This window comes from Cryptotermes secundus, unplaced genomic scaffold (genome assembly GCF_002891405.2).
Source record: "Cryptotermes secundus unplaced genomic scaffold, Csec_1.0 scaffold280, whole genome shotgun sequence".
Taxonomy (NCBI): domain Eukaryota; kingdom Metazoa; phylum Arthropoda; class Insecta; order Blattodea; family Kalotermitidae; genus Cryptotermes; species Cryptotermes secundus.
In genome coordinates, this window is record NW_019720566.1 from 1,818,427 (window position 1) to 1,843,201 (window position 24,775).

The 24,775-nt window shown below is 40.6% G+C and overlaps 1 protein-coding gene across 5 annotated transcripts in view; it reads left to right on the plus strand.

Moving 5' to 3' along the window:
• Positions 1–24,775, plus strand: part of LOC111868781 (probable GPI-anchored adhesin-like protein PGA55) — a 122,325-nt gene that overhangs the window by 93,972 nt on the left and 3,578 nt on the right. For 4 of the 5 annotated variants that reach the window (XM_023859767.2, XM_023859775.2, XM_023859750.2 and 1 more), the window contains 5 exons: positions 11,946–12,037; positions 13,021–13,195; positions 14,593–14,816; positions 17,944–18,301; positions 19,873–21,021. In XM_023859767.2, coding sequence (XP_023715535.1) covers positions 11,946–12,037; positions 13,021–13,195; positions 14,593–14,816; positions 17,944–18,301; positions 19,873–21,021 — 1,998 coding nt within the window. The remainder of the gene's footprint in view (positions 1–11,945; positions 12,038–13,020; positions 13,196–14,592; positions 14,817–17,943; positions 18,302–19,872; positions 21,022–24,775) is intronic. The other variant, XM_023859785.2, reaches the window with a different exon arrangement.

A 24,775-nucleotide genomic window follows, 5' to 3' on the forward strand; every position in this document is an offset into this window, starting at 1 on the left:
ATTTACTATGTAGTTAAGAACGCAAACATAGAAGAGGCTAACTATTGTTCACTTCCGACTTCTGTTGTATCTTCTAGTCTATAACCTAAAGATTACAATAAATAAAACTATAATATCTGCTGTTCTGATATATTATTGTGAGGGAGGAGCGGGAGTTGAAGGGTGTTTACAAAAAAATGCTCAGAAAACTCTTAGAAGTTAAGAAAGATGAAGGCAGGCGAATGAAAGCTGCACAATGGAGAAGTTCATAATTTCTACTCTTGAAATAATACTATTAAGATTAGAACAAGGATAAAAAGAGAGGGCCATGAAGCATGGACGGGGCATACAAATCCTCATTACATTCTTGAAACACTTCATGGGCAGAGACACCACGTGGGAAACATGTGCATTCGGGAAGACGATATTAAAATTAGAGTACTAGATTGTGAATATATGGATTGGATAAAAGTGGCTCTCTATCGGATCCAATGGAGGTCTTAACAAAGGTAGTGAACCTGAGAATTCATTAACAGGATCACCGAACGTGTTGCCATAGCGGTAACACTCCAGACTTCTATTCAGCAGGTGCTCAGTTCGAGTCTCAGACGGGGCACCAGCTCTCCTGACTGAGGTTATTCATAGTTATTCTCGGTCCTTCCAGGTGAATGCAGGGACAGTGACTCGATTAGACCAGACCGCTTTCTTCCAAATTCTTTCTAATTAATCAGTCATCTATCCAATCGGTAATATATAGTCTAGCTACTGATAGTGTCGTTAAATAAAAAAAACAGGATCGAATATGTGGTTAGCAACCATAGTTAATTTTCAGGAGGTCCAGGGTTCGAATTTCGGCCCAGAGACAGGCTATCCTGCCCGAGGTATTTCGTGGTATTTCCCACTTCCTCCAGGCAAATGATAGGAGAATAAACTAAATTAGGTCACGACCATCTACTTCTACTTCCATTCAAATTGGTTATTCGCTACTGATTCGCTACTGGCTATAATCATACAAACACATGTTACACGCGAGCCCACAGCCGACCTCAGTTTCGTTTACATGACTTTATTTTAATGTTTCATTTTATGACATATGTTCATTACGAAAAATTTATCCATTTTAATTAGCAGTTCCGGTCACGGTAGCCGAGCGGTCTAAGGCATGTACTGTCTTCGCTCGCTCGGAAACCGGGATCGTGGGTTCGAATCCCACTCAGGGCATGGATGTTTGTGTGCGATTTTCTGTGCTTGTGTACAGGTAGAGGCCTTGCGACGAGCTGATCACCCGCCCAAGGAGTCCTACCGTATGTCTAAGATCTAGTAAACCGAAGTGAAACGGAGAGTTTCATGGAGGTAGGTCTAGGCCCAAATGGGGGCTGTAGCGCCAATGAAAAAAAAAAATAGCAGTTCAATGATTATGTAATTTGTTAATGAACGTGCTGATGATGATCTGTGAGACTGAAACATGTACAAATAAAAAATAACAATACAAATTACTGTTAAATTATATTTTATCTTATTAACTTCCTGGACAATTGCTGCGTAGAGGACTCCACTATAAGTTGGTTCCATAATAGAACAGGATGCAAAGACTAAATGAAGACAAAAATATAATCTTAGCAACTGAAGCGTGGTTAAGGAACCTGAATAAATAAATAAAATATAATAACATATCCCTCAGTCATGCTGATGGTCAGATGCTGTACCATGTGTCGGGCCCGTCGCTACAATCACAGACGAGCTAAAGCTACAACCACCTGAAAAAGACTAAATAGAATGCGCGCGTCTGCCAACTGGGCAGCGCGTTATGGCGTATCCAATAGTCTCGCCGGGTCAGGGCGGGCAAGGTTTTTCCCTCGACTCAAGCTATTTCGGAATATTTAACCGGGGCTACTCGTTTTATTATAGCGAGACCGGTACGGTGGTTCAGTCGGTAACTGAAGCGTCCACTGGACGCGTTTAATAGTAGTGGCAGGACACCCGCCGTGAACCTTGGCAGACCAATAACTAGGAATTATGCATTTATGAACCGAGTGGTCGAGTGGGGTGTTGAGTGATGGTACGGCTGTGAGATGTCAACGCGAGTGGGTTGGATCCCCTGCATCGGGGCGCCCCCTCCCCCGGGAACTGCAACCTACCTGCCCAAGAAAAAGAGGGCTGTGAATAAAGGTAAGCGTGGGGCGTGTTCCAAGTCGTTGCTTTCTTGGTTTACGAGCATTTAACCAAGTTTTCAACTGCACAGGTTATCTGGTATAGTGTCGAAGAACATAGTGATTACGATCGACTGGGAAACAATGTGAAAGACATGTTGTGATATTTTCTAAAATATTACTCTAGAATTTGACTAGAGGGACTGAGTAAGATCATGTGAATATGTGGTGGTCAGGCTGCGATTATAACCTGGGATCTACAGGATACGAAGACGTGCTAATCATAACAGTGGAATATTTTATTTCTCACAGTAATTCCACAGGGGCACGCGGTAGCGCAGTTGGTTGAGGCACTATGCTACATATCGGAAGGCCCTGGGTTCAAGTCCCGATGAGGCCATTGGATTTTTTTTTCAATTGACCTAATCCTTCCAGCCGCACTATGGCCCTTCGGTCGACTCAGCCTCTAACAGAAATGAGTACCAGGAATATACTTGGGGCTAAAGGGCGGCCGGCGCGTAAGGCTGACAACCTTACAGCCATCTATGAGCCGATTGCCTAGAAAATGTGGGAACCTCAACATCTCACAAACCTATGGGCTTCCACGGCCTGTTACAGGGATACATTTACTTACTTTACTTACTATTTACAGTAATTCCACACTAAATACACACATGTTAATATCCTTAGTTCACTGGAATGATATGGCAAAAATGCCTGTCACGCCATAAATGCGTACAGGGGCATGAAAGTAAGCCTCCACGCTTCTTAGCTTCGACATCAGATGGAAGAGAGTCGCCTTATCCAAGGCGACAATGCCTTCCGTGCCCCGTGGATAATTTCGTAATGGGGAGGTGTCTAGCTCAAGCCTCGGCCGAAGCAATGGCTATTCGGCCGAAAGATTTTCGTACGTCTCTTTGTCATTCCGGACTGACGACACGATAGTAGCTCTCAAGTCACCTGCCATTCACCATGTTTTTTTTCTTTTTCACTGGTTCTACAGCTCCCTTAGGCTCGGGTCTCTGATTTTTCTGTTTCATGATCATTTTACAGACGATAGAACTCCCTGGACGAGTGATCAGCTCGTCGCAAGGCCTCTACCTAAACACAGGACAACAAAAACACAGAATAAACACATACACATATAAAACATCCATGCCTTGTGTGGGATTGGAACCCACGATCCTGGCTTCCGAAGGAGCGAAGGCAGTACATGCCTTAAACCGCTCGGCTACCGTGACCGGCATTCACCATGTCACGTAGGCCTAATTATTCGCTCGTCTCATTTGATGATATGTAACATTTCACGCTGAGATACAGTTATTTAATAACATAGATGACTGCGAAAAATTATGCAAAAGTACTGTTGTACATGATCTTATAGATCTACGTGCATCCACTCCTCCATACGCCTAAATGGCGTAGTGCTTAATTAGTTAAGCACAGGCACAACTTCTTTTTACTGCTGTGAATACGTACCACGCTATGAAGGCGTGTAAGTGGCATGAGTTTTAGGGTTCACGCATTTTTAAGTACAGCACTACGCAACGGACCGAACATCGGTCGAGTGGCTACAATTCTGCTTCATTTTCGGAAGGTCTATGATTCAACTTTCGGATCGAATATCCTGTGGTTTTCATGGGTTTTCTCATTCTCTACTACCGAATTCTGGGATAATCTCTTAAATTATGCCAAGTCCCCTTCCTTCCATTTCCTTTCCAATAAATCATTCACTAATCAGCCTATAATTCGATTCTATACAGTGGAGCACAACAGTATTTGTTGTCTAATCCGAACTCGGTTCAGTTATTCAACGTGAGCCTACCAACTGTGCAGTTTTGACTTCATCTGCTGAGGAAATCTGTGATTACTGTCCTTTCTGAATACACTCGTATGCGAACGATTAACAAAAAGGGCACACAATATCTTTAATTTGTGCTTAACTCTTATAAATGAAAAAGAAGGTGGACTTGATGAACAAAAAGCTACGTAAGTTTTTTTTTCCCTTGGCACTACAGCCCCAGTGGGTCTAGGCCTACCTCCATGAACTCCGTTCACTTCGGTTTTTCTAGATCTTACACATACGGTAGGACTCCTTGGGCGAGTGATCAGCTCGTCGCAAGGCCTCTACCTGTAGATAAACACAGAAAAACGCACACAAACATCCATGCCCTGAGCGGGATTCGAACCCACGATCTCGGCTTCCGAGCGAGCGAAGACAGTGCATGCCTTAGACCGCTCGGCTACCGTGACCGGCTACGTAAGATTTAAGGTGCAGAAATGTGCTTTTTATGACTTAAAAATGTTGACGTGTGAGAATATGGTGAAGAATGAGATTCTGAGACAGGATCTTGATGTATATTTCATAGAGTAAAATACGTAAACGCTAGAAAGTGGGTATAGAGCGCTATGCGTGTGGTTACAGCATGTGGTGAAAATGGAGGACTACAAGAGATTCTAGAAGTATCGCTCGAATGGAACAGAATGGAGAAATAGGAAGTCCTAAGGAGTGGGGAAGCCGGAAGAGGCCCCAGATTTAATCCATGGAATGTGGTCCTAGAAACAGCAGTACAAAGAGAGTGGCAGCTGTAGGCGTACTGAGTGCTGTCCCGCTATACATGAAATATATAGTGAATGTGGAAATATGCATTATCGTAGGCATATCGTCAAAAGTAAGATTTTATTAAAGTATAACGGCAAAAAGTATGAATGGCGGGCCTATAGAGTGACATAAAATATATATGTTATGGATCAGTAATTTGTGGATGAAAATAATTTATATTTAATATAAAAATACATGTAAAATGTGATCTAGCAAAGTGTTTGATGTAATTAACAATAAAAATCAATTAAATATAAATGAATATATCCATGTGGAACACACTATATCATCAAAATTAATATATTAAATAAAAAACAAATTAAAATGGTATTTAATTTTTTTCGATATGCTAAGTAAACTTCGTGTACATGTGTCCGATCATTGACTTCCGCATTAAGGGCCAATTTTCACGAAACGCGGAAAGAATAACATAGCGCTCAGGACCGATCCACCTTCATACTTGTAAACTGTCTATAATCATCATCAATATCCCGGCCGTGTGAATTTCTGTGGTGGAATAACATTTTAAATATTATATCCGAGCGTTAAGTGAGATTTCTGTCAGCATGTATATAATCTGTACTTATTACATGTACTTATCTTTAGGCTGGAGCCACACGAACGCACAAAATGCGCCCGTTGCAACGAACGCACTTTATGACGGACGTAGCTGAGAATACCACACAGTTGCAGAATGCGATGCGTAGTTCTTTGTCTCCAATGGAGCCAGAAGAAAGCGTAGCATTCGCCTCGCTTGTATATTTCTACAACGGACGTCACAACGTGTGTTACAACGGACGCATTTTGTGCGCTCGTGTGGCCCCAGTCTTACTCAACTACAGATTTCGGCTTACTTGCCTACGCTCAGGTTGTTCATACGTTTGGTTTATACTCAGCTGGTTTTTTCTATCCATTGGCCAACGATTTAATTGTGTAATTAAAACAAGAACAAACTCCGTGAACTGTAGTCCTCAAACGAACTATACCGACCGAACGACCGCCGCTTGTCGGCGAACTTAGTGCCAACTTTTGTGGATGGAGGGTGTCGCGTGGTCAGCGCAACGGATCCCCACGGCCGTTAATCTCGGTTTTCTAGACCGGAGCCGCTACTTCCTTGAAACAGCTCCTCGGTTATCCTCAAGAGGCTAAGCGGACCCCGTTCCAGACCCACTTCTTCTAAGAAAATCTGGTAGCGCCGGGAATCGAACCCGGGACCCCTGGATATGTAGCCAGGAACTCTGATCACTAGACTACAGAGGCGGTCCAAGGTCATACATTATGGCACAAATAATTACCATACTCCTCTAGAAGTGGTAAAAATTATCTTGTGAAAAAATAGTCCACTTTTGTCAGAATCATTTTTGAATAGGATGTAAAATAATGTGATTAGGCCTAACGTGAGAAATTTTACTATTGCATCTCAAAATAAAATAAACTTACTATATTAGGTATCGAAATACAATATAAACGCAGACAGCGTCTCTACGAGACTTCTGTGGGTTCTGTGAAAGCACAGTGGGAAAACCATGCGTCCAGTGCTTCCGCCTGCTCCTTCTTTAAAGTTAATGGACCTAGAACAATAAGTCGTCGCACAAATGTAATTTTGCTTTGTATTGTTCAAGTATGATCCTCGCATTGCATGAAGCACAAATTATTATAGAACACATACGTAGTCAGGATTCGCGTCTTTAATTCGGAACATGTTTCGATACGGTGAACATCTGACGAAATATAGCAAAAATCAAATCTGGTTCTATGCAGCAGCGAACGTCTGAAACACTAGATTCGTAGCTACAGCAATAGATCTTTACTGAAATAATTTAACATAACGAATAATTTGGCGTGCCATGTTGTTAATAACGCATTTGGAAAATATGTACTACGGAGAGAAGACACTCGCCAACCGCGTGGAACAAAACAAAACAAATTCCGTGGCTTGTAGTCCGTCAGCGAACTATACCGACCGAGCGACCGCCGCTTGTCCGCGAAATTAGTGCCAACTTTTGCGGATAGAGGGTGTCACGTGGTCAGCGCAGCGATTCCCCACGGCCGTTAATCTCGGTTTCCTAGGCCGGAGCCGCTATAGCTCCTGAATTATCCTCACGAGGACGATTTGACCCCGTTCAAGACCCACTACTTCTCAGAAAATCTGGTAGCGCCGCGAATCGAACCCGGAGCTTCTAGATCTGTAGCCACGAACTCTGACCACTAGACCACAGAGGCGGTCCGCGAGGATTATATGCCTGAAAAACACCATAGTACGATCGAGATCTTATGGGTAACTGGGAATTAGGCAACCAACGTCTGTTGTTACCTGAGTTGCCTGTTCTTTAATTAGATACAGGAAAAAGTAATAACGTTAAACATAAAATATTCAAATTGTCATGAAAAGACGTACCGAAGTGGTAGGTCTAATCTAGAATCCAGAAACTGGTTTCGGTTGCCATCACCTTCATGCTGCCGATTTCTTTCCGCGTGTACACAAATTAAAAACCGCGGATACATGAAACCAAATACAGCATCTGTCAAAACTGGATACAAATGACAAATGTAGAAGCTGAAGGCTTGCAGCACAACTTTCCACTCTTCTTGAAAGTCAAATTTATAAACTTGACAGTAAATTAAAACTTAAAATGTTCAGGTAGTAGGCAAAATCGCGGGGACTTTTCTACAATTACAGATCACTAAACTGCACAAGTCTTCATTTACAACTACCGTTCATTTTTTTATACAGACAGAAGCATTTAGAGCGTCATAAATTCTTCCCGGAACCTCTTGTTTATGCTTTGTCTTAGAGCACCCAAGGACTTCTGGGCCCCACGTTTATACTGAGCATAGTTCTGTATCATTATTACCATACAATTCAAATCTTTGGCTTCCTAAAATTGTGATGGCAATACAAATGTTAAGAAAATGTAAAGATGTTCAACATTGGTTCGCCGAGTTGTGTAAATTGCAAAGAACTGTTTCCCTCTAGATGGGAGGACAAAATTACAATTAAAAGAAATGGGATGAGAAGATATACATTAGGTTTATCTGGCTCATGTGAGGTGCCAATTGTTAACGCTGTAATTGACCTTCGGGTTTCATGAAATGATGGAAATTTCTCCAGTAATTCAGCAAGTATCGCTAGCTTCTCAAGAAGAACTCAGGTCTATGGAGTAACAATTGGTATATAGAGGAAGCATTTGTTCTTCGCGTTTGCGTGTCACCTTACAATTGCTTGTTCAGACTACATGTAATAAACATACCTCATACTTGGTTCATTTTGGAGAGCCGGGTAAACGTAGCCGGTATTGCGACTGGCTACGGGATGGACTCCCGAGGGGTGGGAGTTGGCAGTCCCGGTAGGGGAAAGACATTTCTCTTCTCCACGTCGTCCAGACCGGCTATAGGGCCCACCCAGCCTCCTATCCAATGGGTACCGGGGGTAAATGGGCAGAAGCTGAATATTCACCTCCAACTTGTGCTGAGGTCAAGAAAATGTGGATCTATACATCCACTTCCCCATACGCCTTCATGACGTAGTACTTAATTAGTTAAGCACAGGGCCAACTTCACCTCTTACCTTTACAAGTATTTGTATGTAATGTTTATTACCTCCTTTTAGAATTTACAATTATCGGTGTGTGATACTTGAGGCAAGCGTGTATGAGACATTTCGTGTTTTCTCGCAGTTTCTGGAGGTTAACTTTCATTCAGTCTCTGCACTTTTGTACTTGAGTATTGTACGTCGCTGTATCAACAACTGAGATTACGTAGTGTCAAATGAGCTATGGCAAGATGATTTTGAATGAAAGTGACAGAAAGCATGCGTTGGGAAATTTAATAAAGTACTCCTGTACCTATTTGGGACCGTCTCTGTGGTCTAGTGGTCAGAGTTTCTGGTTACAGATCCAGAGGTCCGGGTTCAATTCCCGGCGCTACCATATTTTCGGAGAAGTAGTGGGTATGGAAAGGGGTCCACTCAGCCTCGTGAGGATAATTGAGGAGCTATTTCAAGGAAATAGTGGCTCCGGTCTAGAAAACAGAAATTAACGGCCGTGGGGATTCGTTGCGCTGACCACGCGACACCCTCTATCCGCTAGTGTTAACATTAACTTCGCCGACATCCGGCGGTTGCTCAGTCGCTATAGTTCGCTTGCGGACTAAAACCACGGAGTTTATGTACCTATTTCGAGATATTGAGTAAAATCATGAAAACCAGGACAGCAAGGATTCAGAACTGGTTACTTGCAGAATTCCCGTCAAGAGACAATAATACAGCCCGCTCTGATATTCGGTCGAAAAGCGTTTCAGAGAAACCTAATAATCACGAAAGGAGACACAATTTACGCATCTAGGACATGCTTACTCTTACAAGGGGGAAAGAGACGTAAAACAAGAGTGACTTAATATAATATCCTAAATATGAGTATGTCATACCTTAGAAACAGGGTATAATGGGGGAAAGAACACGAACAAAATGCATGAAATAATATTTATATCTGTGTACTGTCGGCCCTGTAGATCCACTGGTTTGAAACTTAGACTCTGATCAGAATGAACCGGAAGAAAAGCATTCCAGATGAGACTTTCCTCCGCGTTCACTAGATACCTTATATACGAATACGTTTCAATGCACATCGGTAGTATAGTTGGTTGAGGCACTATGCTACAAGCCGGAAGGTCGCGGGTTCGATTCCCAATGAGGTCACTGGATTTTCTCAATTTACCTAAGCCTTCCAGCCGCATTATGGGGGCACTATGGCCCTGGGGTCGACTCAGCCTCTGACAGAAACGAGTACCAGGAATATTCCTAGGGGGTAAAGGACGGCCGGCGCGTAAGACTGACAACCTCACCGTCATCTGTGAGCCGATTATCTAGAAGATGTGGAAGCATCGACGTCTCACAACCGTATGGACCTCCACGGCATGTTAGAGGGATAGCTTTACCTTTTTTCTTCTGTGTGCATTTCAAGCATAACTTCTTACATATTCATAGACGCGAAGAATGTTTCGAATAAAAAACACAAAACGTATTTTACGTCCACTGTACTTTTCCGCAAGCCTTACCGTTTTCGAAATAACTAACCAAAGGAGGGCGACACCACATAAATGTAATGCGCTAAGCGTAACTCCCTAAATTATCAAATCTTCTTAGGAACTCACTCACTTATGGAGCTGAGCCTTTCTTGAGAAACCGCCAATTGTGTAGCTTACTCAAGAGCTTCCTAGCATTTTCTGGAACCCGAAGGTTCATTATAGTGTTCACAAGAACCCTCCACTGGTCCCTATCCTGAGCCAGATAAATCCAGTCCATAGCATCCCATCCTATTTCTCTAAGATCCATTTTAATATTGCCCACCCACCTACGCCTTGTTTTTCCCAGTGGTCTCTTTCCATCTGGCTTTCCCACTAATATCCTATATGTATTCCTCTTCCCCCCCATTCGTGCTACATGTCCTGTCCATCTCATCCTCCTTAACCTGATCATTCTAATTATACTCGGAGAAGAGTACAAGTTATGAAGCTCCTCAATATACAGTTATACGCGTATACTTCCTAAATTATTAAATCTTGTTAATATCAGCAGCAGGAACTGCTATAAAATAAATGTAAACATAAGAAGAGAACTATACAACCTATGAAATTAACAATAAGAAGCTACTTACACAGAAAACAAATTAGAAGAGCATTAGCACTATCACAATTAAAAAAAAATCTGAATTATATAAGAGAAGGAAAATCAAAGAGATGTCCTTACAGGAGAAGAGCGCAACAGTAACCGTGACGATGATAAATAACTCTCATCCACCGCCTCCATAAACCTTACATCAGACGCGTGTAAGTACACAAATAAACGGTTGAACTCATCTGAATAGAGAAACACTTGCTGCTGATGTGTTACAGCCTTAAAACCAAAATAAACATGGCGGAGGCAGCCCACGGAACACTGTGGAGAATGGCAAGAGTGACGATATAGCTAAATCTACACAACTTACACGGTTCCCATCTCTGGGATAGAACTTGGTTCCTCATTGCAGCAGAAAAGTATGTGTAATACGTGTAAAATACACCGCACAAAATGTATTATGTCCCTTGAACGCGTCCAGAAAGCCCTGAATGTAGTATATTGTGACACGACGCCTGAACGTCGAAAGTGTGCAGTCAGAAAAGCACCGCAGAGACGTCCATTGCTAGAGAACGACTCGCTAAACACTTTTCCGCAACAACGGATAAGCATATAATAACAGAGGAACTGTTGGAGGCGGTGATACCTAGTGGTTCTTCCCGAAGTTATAAAGGGAGGACACGTGAGAACTCTCAGTCAGTTTATTAGTTGAGTTGAGTGTTAACCAGCTAAGATTCGTTATCAGGTAACGCGTAGTGAAAACTTTGCAGAGCCATTGTTGAGACCTATTACCAAGCAACGACTAGAGAACGCAGACTGAGAAGACGTAGTATGGATATCAGCAATACTGTAATAGTTATTTGTAGTCACGACCTGTGAGTGGTCAATAAATCTATTAATCAGACCAAACCCCGTTCATAGTCACAAATACACGTGACAACTGGTGTCAGAAATGGTCGGGCTGGACACTGCATTGGATTTTGACTGTTATGCCGTCACGCTATGGATATGGAACAAATGTTTACCCGCCTGCCGTCTCAAGATCTGTCTTTTGTAGTATATGCTGCTGGTCCTTGCCAGCGCAGTCCTACTCGGGTCCGAGTTCCTTGGGACTCGTGACCATATTTTACTGTCTCAGATTTGAGACTTTCCTTTTCGTCGCCTCCTACGACTCGCAGGGTCATGGTGGAAGTATTCGACCCCGCCTCCACACGGGCTAAGACTCATAATCTCAGCTGCTCCTTGTTATATAGCCACGGAACGGACCGCATAGAAAACATCTATCCAACAGTTCTATTATTGCGTCCTGTAGCTATCACTTGGACCACGTAGAAAACATCGCTTCCAAGTTACTCCACTGCTGCGTGTTACGAATCTGTTGCCTAGCAATGGACGTGTTCGCAGAGCCATATCCTGTCAACGGTTGTCTCTGCTGGCTTCACAGTTCTGCCTTCAGCAAATATGCCACAATATCAATATCATCATCATCATCATCATCATCAACATCACCACCACCAAATTTCAGGAGCAGGTCTGCATATCAGTTTCATCTCGATAGCCATACACCATCTTATATATGACCGTTTCTCTTTTGTTTAAGGCTTGGAAGATGGGGGCAAGAGCGAGACAGATGTCCCAGAAACACCAGGAGACGAAAATCTGTCTTTCAAGAATCCAAATATAGGCCCACAGGTGATATTGTGATATTGAATTGGCTTTCAATGTATCAGTGACAGACTAGATGCACTACCCTAATAGAGTCCGTATTATCTCTTTCAAGCACCCTACCTTCCGTCTTCTATGATAACGGGCATAATCCTTCAGTATCCAGTGAATTTTATTGCAATATAACACCTTGCACATAAAAATCATCAAAAAATAATTAAGATGAATCGAATAAAAGTGGTAAATATATAAGTAAATAAAAATATCAAGCAATTTTTGTTAGGATTTCATTTGTGCCTTTACCACACAGAAGAATTACATTTACAATAATAATAATGTATAAAATTTGCCTAGCTCATTGAACTTTATAATACTTGCCTATAGTATTGTCATGTGTTAGTGACTAGACACAGGGTTTGGATTTGTAATTAGATTTACTGAACCTTTATATATCATGATTACAAACAACTCAAACAACTGTAATACTACTGCTAATCTACACGGTTTACAAATCACTACAGCACATGCTAAGTCTTCACACTGTGCTAAGTTTTTATCAGTAGTTGCCTGGTAACAGATCTCAACAATGCCCTCTGTGGCTATGCACACATCTTTACCAGCTGACGACTGTCTTTCATCTAACCCATGGTTCCAACTGTCTACTACTCGCTTTCACTCTTTATCACTGGCTGTCAACTGTTAACCAAGTCAGAGTTACTTTACGACTAGCCAGGTCTTAATTATGCACACATTTATGCAAGGTCACAGTAGAGTATATTCTTTAATAGCCTTATCCAAATTTAAGAAGTCTGGACCTTCTTGTTTTCTGATCTTGTTTTAGTTCCCAAGACTCGTAATAATAATAATAATAATAATAATAATAATAATAATAATAATAATAATAAGATAGGACGTAATACAAACATTGGCTCAGCAGACAACTAGTATTCTAGCAACCTGACTTTGCCAGCTGCCTTGCATCCAGTATAGGATTTGTTCTTCACCGACAGGAAATGAAATTCCATGATGAAAACAGATCAATCCTGAAGCTCGTTATGGACCCCAGAGGGCAGGTTCAGGACCTCAACAGCCTCAGACGTCAAGGTTACAACATCGAAACTGGTTCCATGAGCCCTGAGGTTGCTTTCGACCTGGTGCGCGATCTTAATGCCCCAAAAGGAAAAGGTAAGCACATTCAAATGTGACCTGCAATGGTTCTTAACCTCTGTACCATCCCAGACTGCAAAATATGGTAAAACATGACAGTCCATATATATTCTGCAGGATTCATACAGAGCCCTTATTAGTTTACAATGCTGTCAGTATCTCAGACTATATTCCCAGCATTTTATGGAACCTGAAGGTTTATTACCGTGTTCACAAGAGCCCTCCACTGGTCCCTATCCTGAGCCAGATCAATCCAATCCATAACATCCCATCCTGTCTCTGTAAGATCCATTTTAATACTGTCCACCCACCTATGCCTTCGTCTTCCCAGCGGTCTCTTTCCTTCTGGCTTTCCCACCAATATCCTATATGCATTCCTCTTCTCCCCCCTTTCATGCTACATGCCCTGCCCACCTCATCCTCCTTGACTTGAGCATTCTAATTACACTTGGAGAAGAGTACAAGTTATGAAGCTCCTCATTATGCAGTTTTCTCCAACCTCCTGTCACTTCATCCTTCTTCAGGCCAAATATTCTCCTCAACACCCTGTTCTCAAATACCCTCAGTCACTGTTCCTCCCTCAATGTCACTCTGACTATATAGGCTCAAAGAGTGAGATGACTGGTGAGAAATGAATTGGAAAGAAGTGTACATTGCCTAATCAAGGTACTATCCTGGCATACGTCTGGAGGAACTGCGGAAAGCCACTAAAATCTCAATCATGATAGCCTAAACCAGATCAAGGTCTGAAACTAGAACTTTCTGAATACAAGTTTAGAGTGTCAAAGCTAAAGAAATTTGATCAGTTTACGAATTTCATGCATACTTAATGTGCAGACCACAACAGATGTTGTCATCTAGTCAACAAATTCAGATTAACTTTTCTGGACATGTTTCACTTTGATCGGAGTATATCCACTACAACACCAAATTTCCAAGAAGCTCAAATCAAATTCTGTCACTTATTTCATAAATCCAGCTCAACCTACAAGAGTGACAGGCTACATTACATAAAGCATTGATACACCCTACACATTTATGCAGCACAAAAATATAACCCCAGTGTAGGCTGTACCATAGCTCAGGTGGTTAGGTGCTGGCTTCCCACCACGGCAGCCCAAGTTCAATCCCAGGTCAAGACATGTGCAATTTGCAGTGGATGAAGTGGTACTAGGGTAGATTTCCTCTGGGCACTGCGGTTTCCCCTGCCAATTCTCATTCCACCAAAAATGCTCCATACTCATGTATCACCCAGTACCACTAAAACAATCCAATTAGTGGATGACATATCAAGTGGGCTCAGTCTCAGCTCACCCAACAAAAGAAAAGTAGTAACACTAATGAGTGAATTTCATCATTATATAGCTTTTCCAGTCACGAATTGGTTCTCTAACGAAAATTAATAATTTATGCAGGCGCGGAGCTATTTGCAAAACGTCGGAAGAAGTCCGAGAAATGGGTGGTTGATGAGACAACAGTCAAGTCAGCGTCCTCCAGCAACATCACCACAACGGAGCTGATATCGACATCCTCTACCGTGACCCAGCAGCAGCAGGGGAGCAAGCTGCCCCCCATACCAACGTATCTCAATGAGTCTACAAAACGAGTTGAGGTCATGCAGAAACTCAACGAGATCCAGGTACTGTGTGACTAGTAGCTCAGATGCACAGATCATGTAGCATTGGTTATCTGACAATGCTGAAATTATATAGTCAAATGAAAAGATTGTTAATGTGAACTGAGAGAGATGAGAAATGAACAGTCATGAACTATTGCAAGTAACCACCATAAGCACTCACCGGAAGGGGCAGAAGAAGACATGCAAACCTCACTTCATATAGGCTGTGCTTCACTCATGAATCAGAGTTTTAAAACAGGTTAATTACATCAATGAAGAAGTCATTTAGCATTACGGTAATTATGTTGGAGGTTAATACATTGGAATGGAAAGGGCTAGAGACAAATGTGGTGTGATTTATATACTACACATCGTCATCTGCCTGGTGGTTCATGACCGTCTAAACAGATGGAGCCATAACAGAATAAAATTTACCCTGCCCAAACGTATATTAAACTTTACATGAGAAAATGTTCTTAAATGCTCACACTTTTATAGTTTGCTTTTTATGTTACATAGTACCCCACCTACTAGCAACATAGGCTCATTTTATGTTGATAAGAACATATTATATAAAGGGGCTGCCCCCCCCCATTACTTCCAGCTGAATGCCTCACTCATCTGAATAGAAGTACAGTTCCCCTTGGGTCAGGAGCGTATTTGCAGCTTGCTAGACTCATGTCGGCCCTCTACAGGCCACACACTGACCGTACAGTTGGACAAACAAATGGGCACTTTCACAGATACTTCAGCAGAGATACCTGCCAGGATAGAAATGCACTATTCTATCACCTACCAGGCCAGGTCATTATATTCCTCACATCTTTCTTCCAGGTTCCTTGATAAACATAGTGACAAAGATATATGTGACACTGAGCAACTTCAAAATTGTCTTTAAATTCAGTTCGACATTTTGGCATTGACTTCTTTTCATGCATGGCATCTGTTCAGTACCAACACTGAATTTGTATTACATATTCTGCAGCTGTAATATCATCTTCGAAATTATTGCTAACTCATGCACAGTAAAGTATTTACAAGGGATTTTTAATAAACTTTCAATCATATTCATATAACAGGCATGTCAAGACACATGCCCCTCTGCCCACATACACACATAGAAATTGTATTTAAATTCACATAGATACAAAAGAGACACAAGAAACCTAAAATGCTAGTACGTGCATTTCTCATGGAGCTGAGTACCTGTAGCACGAGACAGAATAATGGACATTCAGATAAGTTGGGAAGACATGAATACACGTACATATGGAATTCCACTAAAATTCGACTTACCAGAGCTCCCAGCCCAAGGAACAATAGAACAGTGTTCCGAGGATAATGTGTGACATCCATCGGCAGCTGCAAGCAGATGGAAGGAATGTCCATTGTAAAGTGAGTTACGAGTAGCACCCGTAAAGCAAGTCCCTGCACTGGCTTCTTGACACCCAAGCTCCTTCCCTGCAGACTAAAAGAAAATTAAGTCATATAAAACGTCACTCTAGTCCTTGGGGACAGATTGCATCTGATTTTCCTGGACTGAGGAAACCCATGTAAACCAGCAGTCATGCTACCCACAGTCACAGCTGGGATCTGAATATATAGTACCTTCCACATACAAATTAAACTTAAAGAATATGCTTGGCCCTACAGATGAAATTTGATTTGAGTACCCGACAGTTATGCATGAGATGCCTTATACCAATGGAATAGTGGAGAATGCAAAATTTTGTTGAAGTAATCCTGTAGTCTCAAAATGGACAAAAAAAAACACTGTTCTATACAAAAAATATGTCAACATAATCACTGAAATCACTACATCAACAGCAACAGTACCACTTCTATGGTTTATCTTGAGATAAAAATAGGACAATGGTAAATTGATTCTTCTTCTTTGGGTTTTCACATTTTTAGAGTTTATTCAGGGGAGTGATAACAACTAAACTGTGACACTTGGAATGTAGTGATGCACTGAAAAGTATCTGTAAAACTGAAATAAACTGACATTAAGACCCATCTCCATTAGGCTGAGTAAGTATATTGTGGCACATAGGCCTGGTGCTAGGCAAAGACTTCGAAACAAATGAGACAACAGCCATTGCTATGCAACAGCATGGTATACAACAATAGAGTTACTGTTGGAAATGGTGTTATGCGACCCATTTCTAAGCAGCTACAACAATGGAAACGGGGGTGTTTCCTATGTGGTCCACACCAAGAAGTTATCCTGAAGAAAACTGCAGTGACCCAGTTATTTGTCAGTTGACAGAGAGTTAGATGAGAGCTGAGTTCTGCACAGGAGGCTGTGAAGAAGATAGAATCTGAGTGCATGAAGCTGAAGAATCTCCACTGTTAAAAGTCACTGCCAGGAAATGGCTGATGAAGACACAGCAGGCTGGCAAAAGGCCTAGCGGTTGCTGTGGTGATTTGTGAATTGTGGAGATTAGCTGTGGTTCTGTAATTACTTGTAGTTCCAAGAGGTGTGTATAAGTAGTCAATAAATTCATTCACCAATCCTTACCCTGCCAGCAGTCACACACATAAATCATGATATTATTTAATCACCTTATATAAACAGTCAGTTAAACCAGTGATACACACAATCCTGGATATGCACGATTAAATTAGAGTGAACACTGCCATAAACAAAAAACAAAAATAGCCCCATGGATTGCAGTTGTCAGAAACAGTCACATATTACATTTTCCAAAGGCTGCACTTTTCAAAAATCTCCATATAATATCACTCATGGATTGAAATTCTCGAGACATATTACATAAAAGTAAGTAAAGGTATCCCTGTAACAGGCTGTGGAGGCCCATAGGGTTATGAGATGTTGAGGTTCCCACATTTTCTAGACAATCTGCTCATCAAGACATATTACATACCATGTAAATATCTCATGAGATGCACTGCTAAAAAAGAAACAAATCTCTGCCACTAATTGGTTACACTTGTCATGTTTCATAAATATTGCCATTACTGCACCTAAATTTCTTGTGGGAGGGGAAGAAGCCAGACAAAATCATCTGCCCAAGCATGTGGATTGGCTCTTCCTATCTCTACTTTCCAAAAACACAAGACACATTTTGGGGTTGAGCACTCATTTGGCAAACTACTATTACAATGAATACTGATCTGGTTATAGGAACGGTTCACGCAGCCCAGAATACGGATAGTGAAGTCACCATGGGAGGCTGCTCTTGAAACAGGTTCAGTTGACACGGCATTTCAAGAGGTTCCACCCGTTCTGACCCCTCGAGGTTTTGTAGCTGCTCCTACACAGGACACATTTGAGTCTCTGTACAACATGCCACAGCCTCAACAGCAAGCCTCCACCACATCAATCACCAAGAATGCTTTCAACTATGAACCACCCCCTGCTGTCCCTGCCAAGACACACACACTCACCTACCAACAGAGGATTTCAGAGCCTCGGAAGGAGTTTCTGTACAAACCGAAGGCACCCCAGGGATGGAATGTTGGGCAGCAGCAGCAAACATATGGTGAGTTCAACAACAAAATATGGTAACACCAAGCATTAAAGCTTGGACAGAAAAAGCATATATGAAAATGCAGATTTGTGGAAGACTGGTTGATGGCTTTTATGTCAACTCAGCTCAACTCAACTGATTACTCATGACTGCTAACACATTAAACATAATAAATGGCACCAAATCTAACAAGTTAAAATTTAATTTCACCTCAATATTGAGTGATGTTTCCTCCTACTGCTTATCTTGTCATGACATGGTCTTCTTGAATTCTATGCTAGATGTAATGCCAAAGCCTTGACTGTAAAACCCATGTGAGACAGACACTGAAGCAGATCTCTTTTAACTTTGTGAGTCATGAGAGTTTGGCAGGGCACACAGGGCTCAATACCCTGTAGGGGTACTGGGACTCTTCTCTTCATTAGACCCTGCTCCAGGACAGTCCTGGGATTCACACAGCTTCCTAACCAACTGGGATCTGCATAGGGTCTCTCCAAGATATAAGGTGAATGGAGCATTAAGTTCAATTCATGTCAATTCAATATGAGAATGCCTAAAGTTAAACTGCCATAATGACTATACTTGTATGTCGCTTTGATGAAATTATTAGGTCAGTCAGTAATGTGACTATAAACTGAACCTCTGGGGTTCAATTCCTACTCAGGGTTTTGCCCAAGAAGACATTATTACATTTGGTCACCATAAAAGCTTCAAGACTTACATGTGTGTACATATATTTTGTGGTGTGAGGAATCATTTGTAGATTGTGGAATGATTAATATTAGAATGTAACAGAAAAACGTTATTTTAGCTCTTAATTTCTACTGACACTCCGTAGTTACAGTCTTAATTTTGTGACTAGAAACAATCTAACCTGATGAAAATAACAAATTAATGTAATGTGGTTAATTGTGAACAATATCAGAGTCCTGTTTATTTTGCACATTACAGATCATGCAGCAAGGCAAAATTATAACTTATAACTTGGCTGTTTTATAACTGTATTTTACAAGCTGCATTTCCATATACTTCAAATTCACATTAATATACGTACTGATTCTTAGGTCATTTAATGGCTATAAATTCAGAAATCATTTAGTGCTAATATATGATATTTAGGTTACACAAAGTGAGATACAAAAATGGGGAAGGCAGAGGTGGTGGCTTATTTCAAGGTATTGCCCTGGATTTCACGTGGGTATAACTTCAAAGTAGGCCTCTCATAATACTTCTGACTCACAATTTACCATCATCCTGTCATATTTCATTTGATTCTATTAATGCAAGAAAACTGTTCCAGTATTATTAAAAGACTGAGTAACCAACCACAATAAAAAATGTTTCCATCAAAAGGGATAAAGTGAAAAATGGATCAGAATTACTTCCTACAATCTCCTATCCTATACATACTTTATATTAAGTCTTTTACCATTCATTTTCAAAATAATATATTTATTACATTTATACCCCATTATCTCTAGTCTCATGACAGAACCCCATCATGAGAACCATACAAACAGATAAGTTTTCTACTTAATGAAATGAAGCATGCTTCACTAACTGAGTAACTTAACATTCCACAGGGTTTAAGGAGATTAACTTGTCAACATCTGCAACACAACCAGCAAAATCAACTGCTACTGCTAGTGCAACTAACAGCTTAGCTGAAGAAGTGATTTCTACTACTAGCATATCTGCTGCTACTAGTGCACCAGCCACTGTCCCCACCCCAACATTCCGACCATCTACTCCCTTTTCTGTGTACATCCCAGGTACACCCACTGCGGGCAGTCCCCCACAAACTCCTGTCCTGACCACAGCTACAGCCCCACCCCCAGCCTCCACCGGAAATGTGGTACCATCAAGCAACACAGACATACCAAGCATGACAAGTACAGAAGACATAAAAGTGGTGAAGGAATATTTGGAACAGAATCGTCCTTCTCAGACAAAGCAAGAAGTTTCAATAGCACAAGAAGATATACAAACTCAGCAGGAGGACTTTACTCAAATTGAGACAAGGACTGAAAATATCATGAGCTTCCACCAAAGCTCAGTGCAACAGGAGCAGGTCTCAGGCAGACCAAACTTCAAGATTGAGGAACAAAGTCTTGGTCATATAACAGATCCAGAATGCAGTTTCGCACACATTCAAAGTGGGTCAGAACATGCTGGTGCATTCCCATTCACTGATGAGGACATACCCCAAGTACAAGCTGCAAGCAGCAAAACATCACAGCATAACAGCAGCTCAGTTGAGTACTCCAAAATTTACAGACATGAGGTGATTAACGAGGAAAGTGATACTCTGTACAAGACAAAACCAATCAAATCACTAATCCAGACTTTTGAGCAAAACAGCAGACCTCCTATGAAATATAAACAGATTCAGAAAGAGGGGGCCAATATCGTGAAGAACATGCCGGCACAACACAAAAGGGAAGCAGCACCCTCACAAGCTCCCATTCTTAATGGTAATATATATTACGTTGCAAGTACACATGTTGAGACAAGGCAATTTGGGCCACAGCCAGCTGAGATTACAACACAAAAGGTGAAAGGATATGAAACTTCTGAAACTCAGTTTCAGAAATTCTCATCATTCGTATCAAGTGAGCAGCAACAGATCTTGAACAAGAGACAGGAACAAAGCTCTTCCATCCAAACCTTCCAATCCAAGTCTCTGCATTGCTCAGAAGCGAGTCAGCAGCAGCTTCTAACACAAATAACAGGCAAGATTGCAGACTTTCTTTATATTTTTTCTCCAACATTACTTTTTTACCAGATTTTGAAGGTTGTGTTTTTTCTGTATGCTTAACTAACATGCACTGTAAAGAAATGTCAAGTGCATGCATTGTCAGGTTGCATACAACTATATATCAATTTAATATGCATCTGTTTTTATTGTACTTTCCCATGTATAATGATAACATCATGGTAATATAACGTATGGCTATGTGTGTGTGTCTCTCAATTGCATATCTTTCCACAACCCTAATAACCCCTCAATCAGTGGATAAATTTGTAACACTGTATACATTTTAATACATACATTTTAATTCCTTACAACTGATAACAACAGCATGACTGAAATGCAGACTTCTGCAGTGGGAGTGCCTCTAGCACATTTAATGTACGGCCCTCAAATTTTATGCTATGATAATCTTTTAGCATATGCAAATATTCTGTGGTTTAAATTATAGAATGAAAAATAACAACATAGCAGCCACGCAATTCAAATTTTGATTTCTGTTTGATAGTGATTTCTAATAAACAATTGTAGGTAACTAACTCCATGGAGCTGAGTCCTTCTTGAGAAGCCATCAGTTGCTCAGTTACTCAAGAATTTCCTGATATTTTATGGGACAAAAAGGTGTATTAGCTTGTTCACACAAGCCCACCATTGGTCCCTATCCTGAGCCAGATGAAACTAGTCCATACCACCCCATTCTGTTTCTCAAAGATCCATTTTAATATTATCCTCCCACCTATGATTAGGTCTTCCTAGTGATCTCTCTTCTTCTGGTCTTCCCACCTTAACCTTGCATGCAATCCTTTTCTCCCCCATGCATGCTACATGCCCTGTCCATCTCATCCTTCTTAACGTGATCATTCTAATTATATTTGGTGACGTTATAAAGACCCTCATTATGCAATTTTCTCCAACCTCGTGTTATTTCATCCCTTTTCAGTCTAAATATTCTCCTCAGCACCCTGTTCTCAAATATCCTCAGGTAAGCATCCAAAACTTGATATGGTGATAGATGGTCAGACAAACAAACAAATACCTACAAATTATGTAAAAATTTTATAAACATAACAGGACAAAATTTTTATATTATTTCTGATTACTGTACTTCAGAATGCTGGCAGTTTATATCTGTAAAAATTATGCACTGAAATAAATTATTTCTTCTTCAAGGATATAGGCCATTGGCCAGTTTCTGACACAAAGGGAATATGCCCTCCTGTCTAGCTATGAGTCATCTCATGCTTCGCTGTCCTCTGGGTTTTTGATACATCTTTGGGAGTCTATCTGTTGTCATTCTTAAAATGCATTCATACCAGTTTTCAGTTTGCCTTTCTGTTCTCTCAGTTAAGGTGAATACTTTTATTTCTGAGAGTATGTCTGTGCTTCATTTTTGACCTAGGGAAGTGTATCCAGCTACTGGACACAGAAACCTCATTTTAGCTGTTTTCTTTCTGTCTGATAAATGTATTGTCCAGTTTTCACTTGCATGTGTCAGCATAGGCACTGCTACTACCTTGTAACGTTTCAGTTGTGTACTTTATCAGGTGTTTTGTCTCAGTGTTCTTCATATCATTCTGGACATTCTCTGAAATTTACTTGGTCCAATGTTTATGTTTTCTTTCAATCAGTAAGATACTTTAAAACCCAAATGATTAAAACAATTTAAACAATTACAATAATTAAATAAATTACTAAATCACATATTTAATAATTTGAAACTAGGAGCAAGGCCTGTTAAGGTTCAACATTGATTCATTTCTTTTGTACCTTCTTTCTCAACCCCTTGTTTTTCTTTTCCTTTATCCCCTTCATAACACTGTGTCATTCCCTCATTTCTCCATGAAAACAGTGTTATGTTGTACCTTTATCCTTCAACTATCACAGTTTAAAACATACAGCTGCCACATGTGTATGTGAAAACTGCTTTGGCATGAGAACAACATAACATACAATGGTCAGATAACACACATACCTAAATATAAACTGTGCCATATTACACACACACACACACACCCATATGTACACTGACAGATTTCTTCTAGGCTTTCTGCACGGATAAATAAAGCTTTTAAAGAAAGTAGGCATAATTTCTTCTTACATCTTTTTGTTCTTAATTGATCTGTATGAAGCTGTGAAAGAATCCATTTTGCATCTTAAATGTGTTCTTTGGAACTTCACAGTTTTTAATGTGTGTGAATTTCTTAGTTTGCCATATTACAAAAAACTCTGAAAATTTTGTCTTCTCATATTCTGTCTATTCACAGACCTTTCTGTTTGTTCCCCTTTTCTCCTCCTCCTCATCTCCCACTTCCCTCCTTTTTCTAGCATTCTTTCCATTTTGTACAGTACAATGTCTGAAAGGTCTCTAATTTCTTCTGTTTTCCCACAGTTTCCTTATCACTTTCTTTCCAGCTTTCTTTCTGTTTGTTATAATGTAATCTACCTTGGTCCATAAAATATGAACACTATTGAAAATTACTGTCTTCTGGAATATGACGATGTATAGATTGATTGATAGGTACCAGAGATACCTATCTTCAAAACTGCATGTATCACATCCCAGAAAACAGTAATCTTCAGGGTTACTACCATGAGAATCGTAAATCTGACAATGTTCATTAATGTTGTAATTTTGAAAGGACTTAATTATGTGATCCTGACAATTCTTTATAGTAGAGTTGTACTGTTTCAAGCCTTTCCTGTGTGTGGAATGCTCAAATTATGCTTCCATCTGAAGACAGGATAAATTTCAAACTCATGTTTGCTGTGTTGTGTGTTTGAAAACTAAATTACAGAAGGAACAAAAGAAAATGAAGCTAGAAGTGGATCAGTGACTTAGGAAGTACTCTCATACTAATGTGGCCATACAGAAAAATCTGCACTGCAATTTGAGGAGAAGTCTTTTGCAGTTAGGTATAGGTTTATCATATGCAGAACATCATTCTTCCTTTGTCATTATTAATAACGTGGCATGTAGACAAGTTGCTAGGCAGCGACCGCAAGATAGATGACTGTATTGCGGCCATTGCTAGGCAGAGGCCCACAAACAACAACAGAGGAATGGCATTTTCTACATGGTCTGATAAGCAACAATTGAACACCAACAGAGGAATGGTGTTTTCTGTGAACTTCATGCCAAGATGTTATAAGCAGGACAATTAGTGACAGTCAGTGAGTGAAGAGGATTGAGTTGGTTGGTGAGTGAGTGAGTGAGTGAGTCAGTGAGCGAGTTAGTTAGTTAGAGGAGTGCTGCGGTTCAGTCCTCATGAGTTGTTGCTGTGAGAAGCTGGTAGATGAGGCATGGTGATAGTTCGGGAACCAAGAGGAAGGGGAATGTCTGCCACTGGAAGCTGTTACCAGAAAACTGCTGCACAGTGCACCATTACATCATTAAACTTTTCTTTTTAGCCACCAAATCAGTTAACGGTCATATTCGTCACTGTACACTAAAATGTCTTTCTTTCCTCATACTACTGATAATTAACTTGAAACTGAAATGTCACTTATTTTTACATGATATTACTCCACCGTATTTCACTGTGAATATCTCAGAAGCCTAAATTTCAAATTTTTATGCCAATAGATTGGAAAAGGTGAGTCAAATATTTTAATATCACCTAGATGATAGCTGATCAACAAACAGATATTCATTTAAGACTACTATAAACAGCCTGTAAACCCTGACATGTTCCTCCAAAATATCAACTGTGTTGTGTGTTTGAAAACTAAATTAC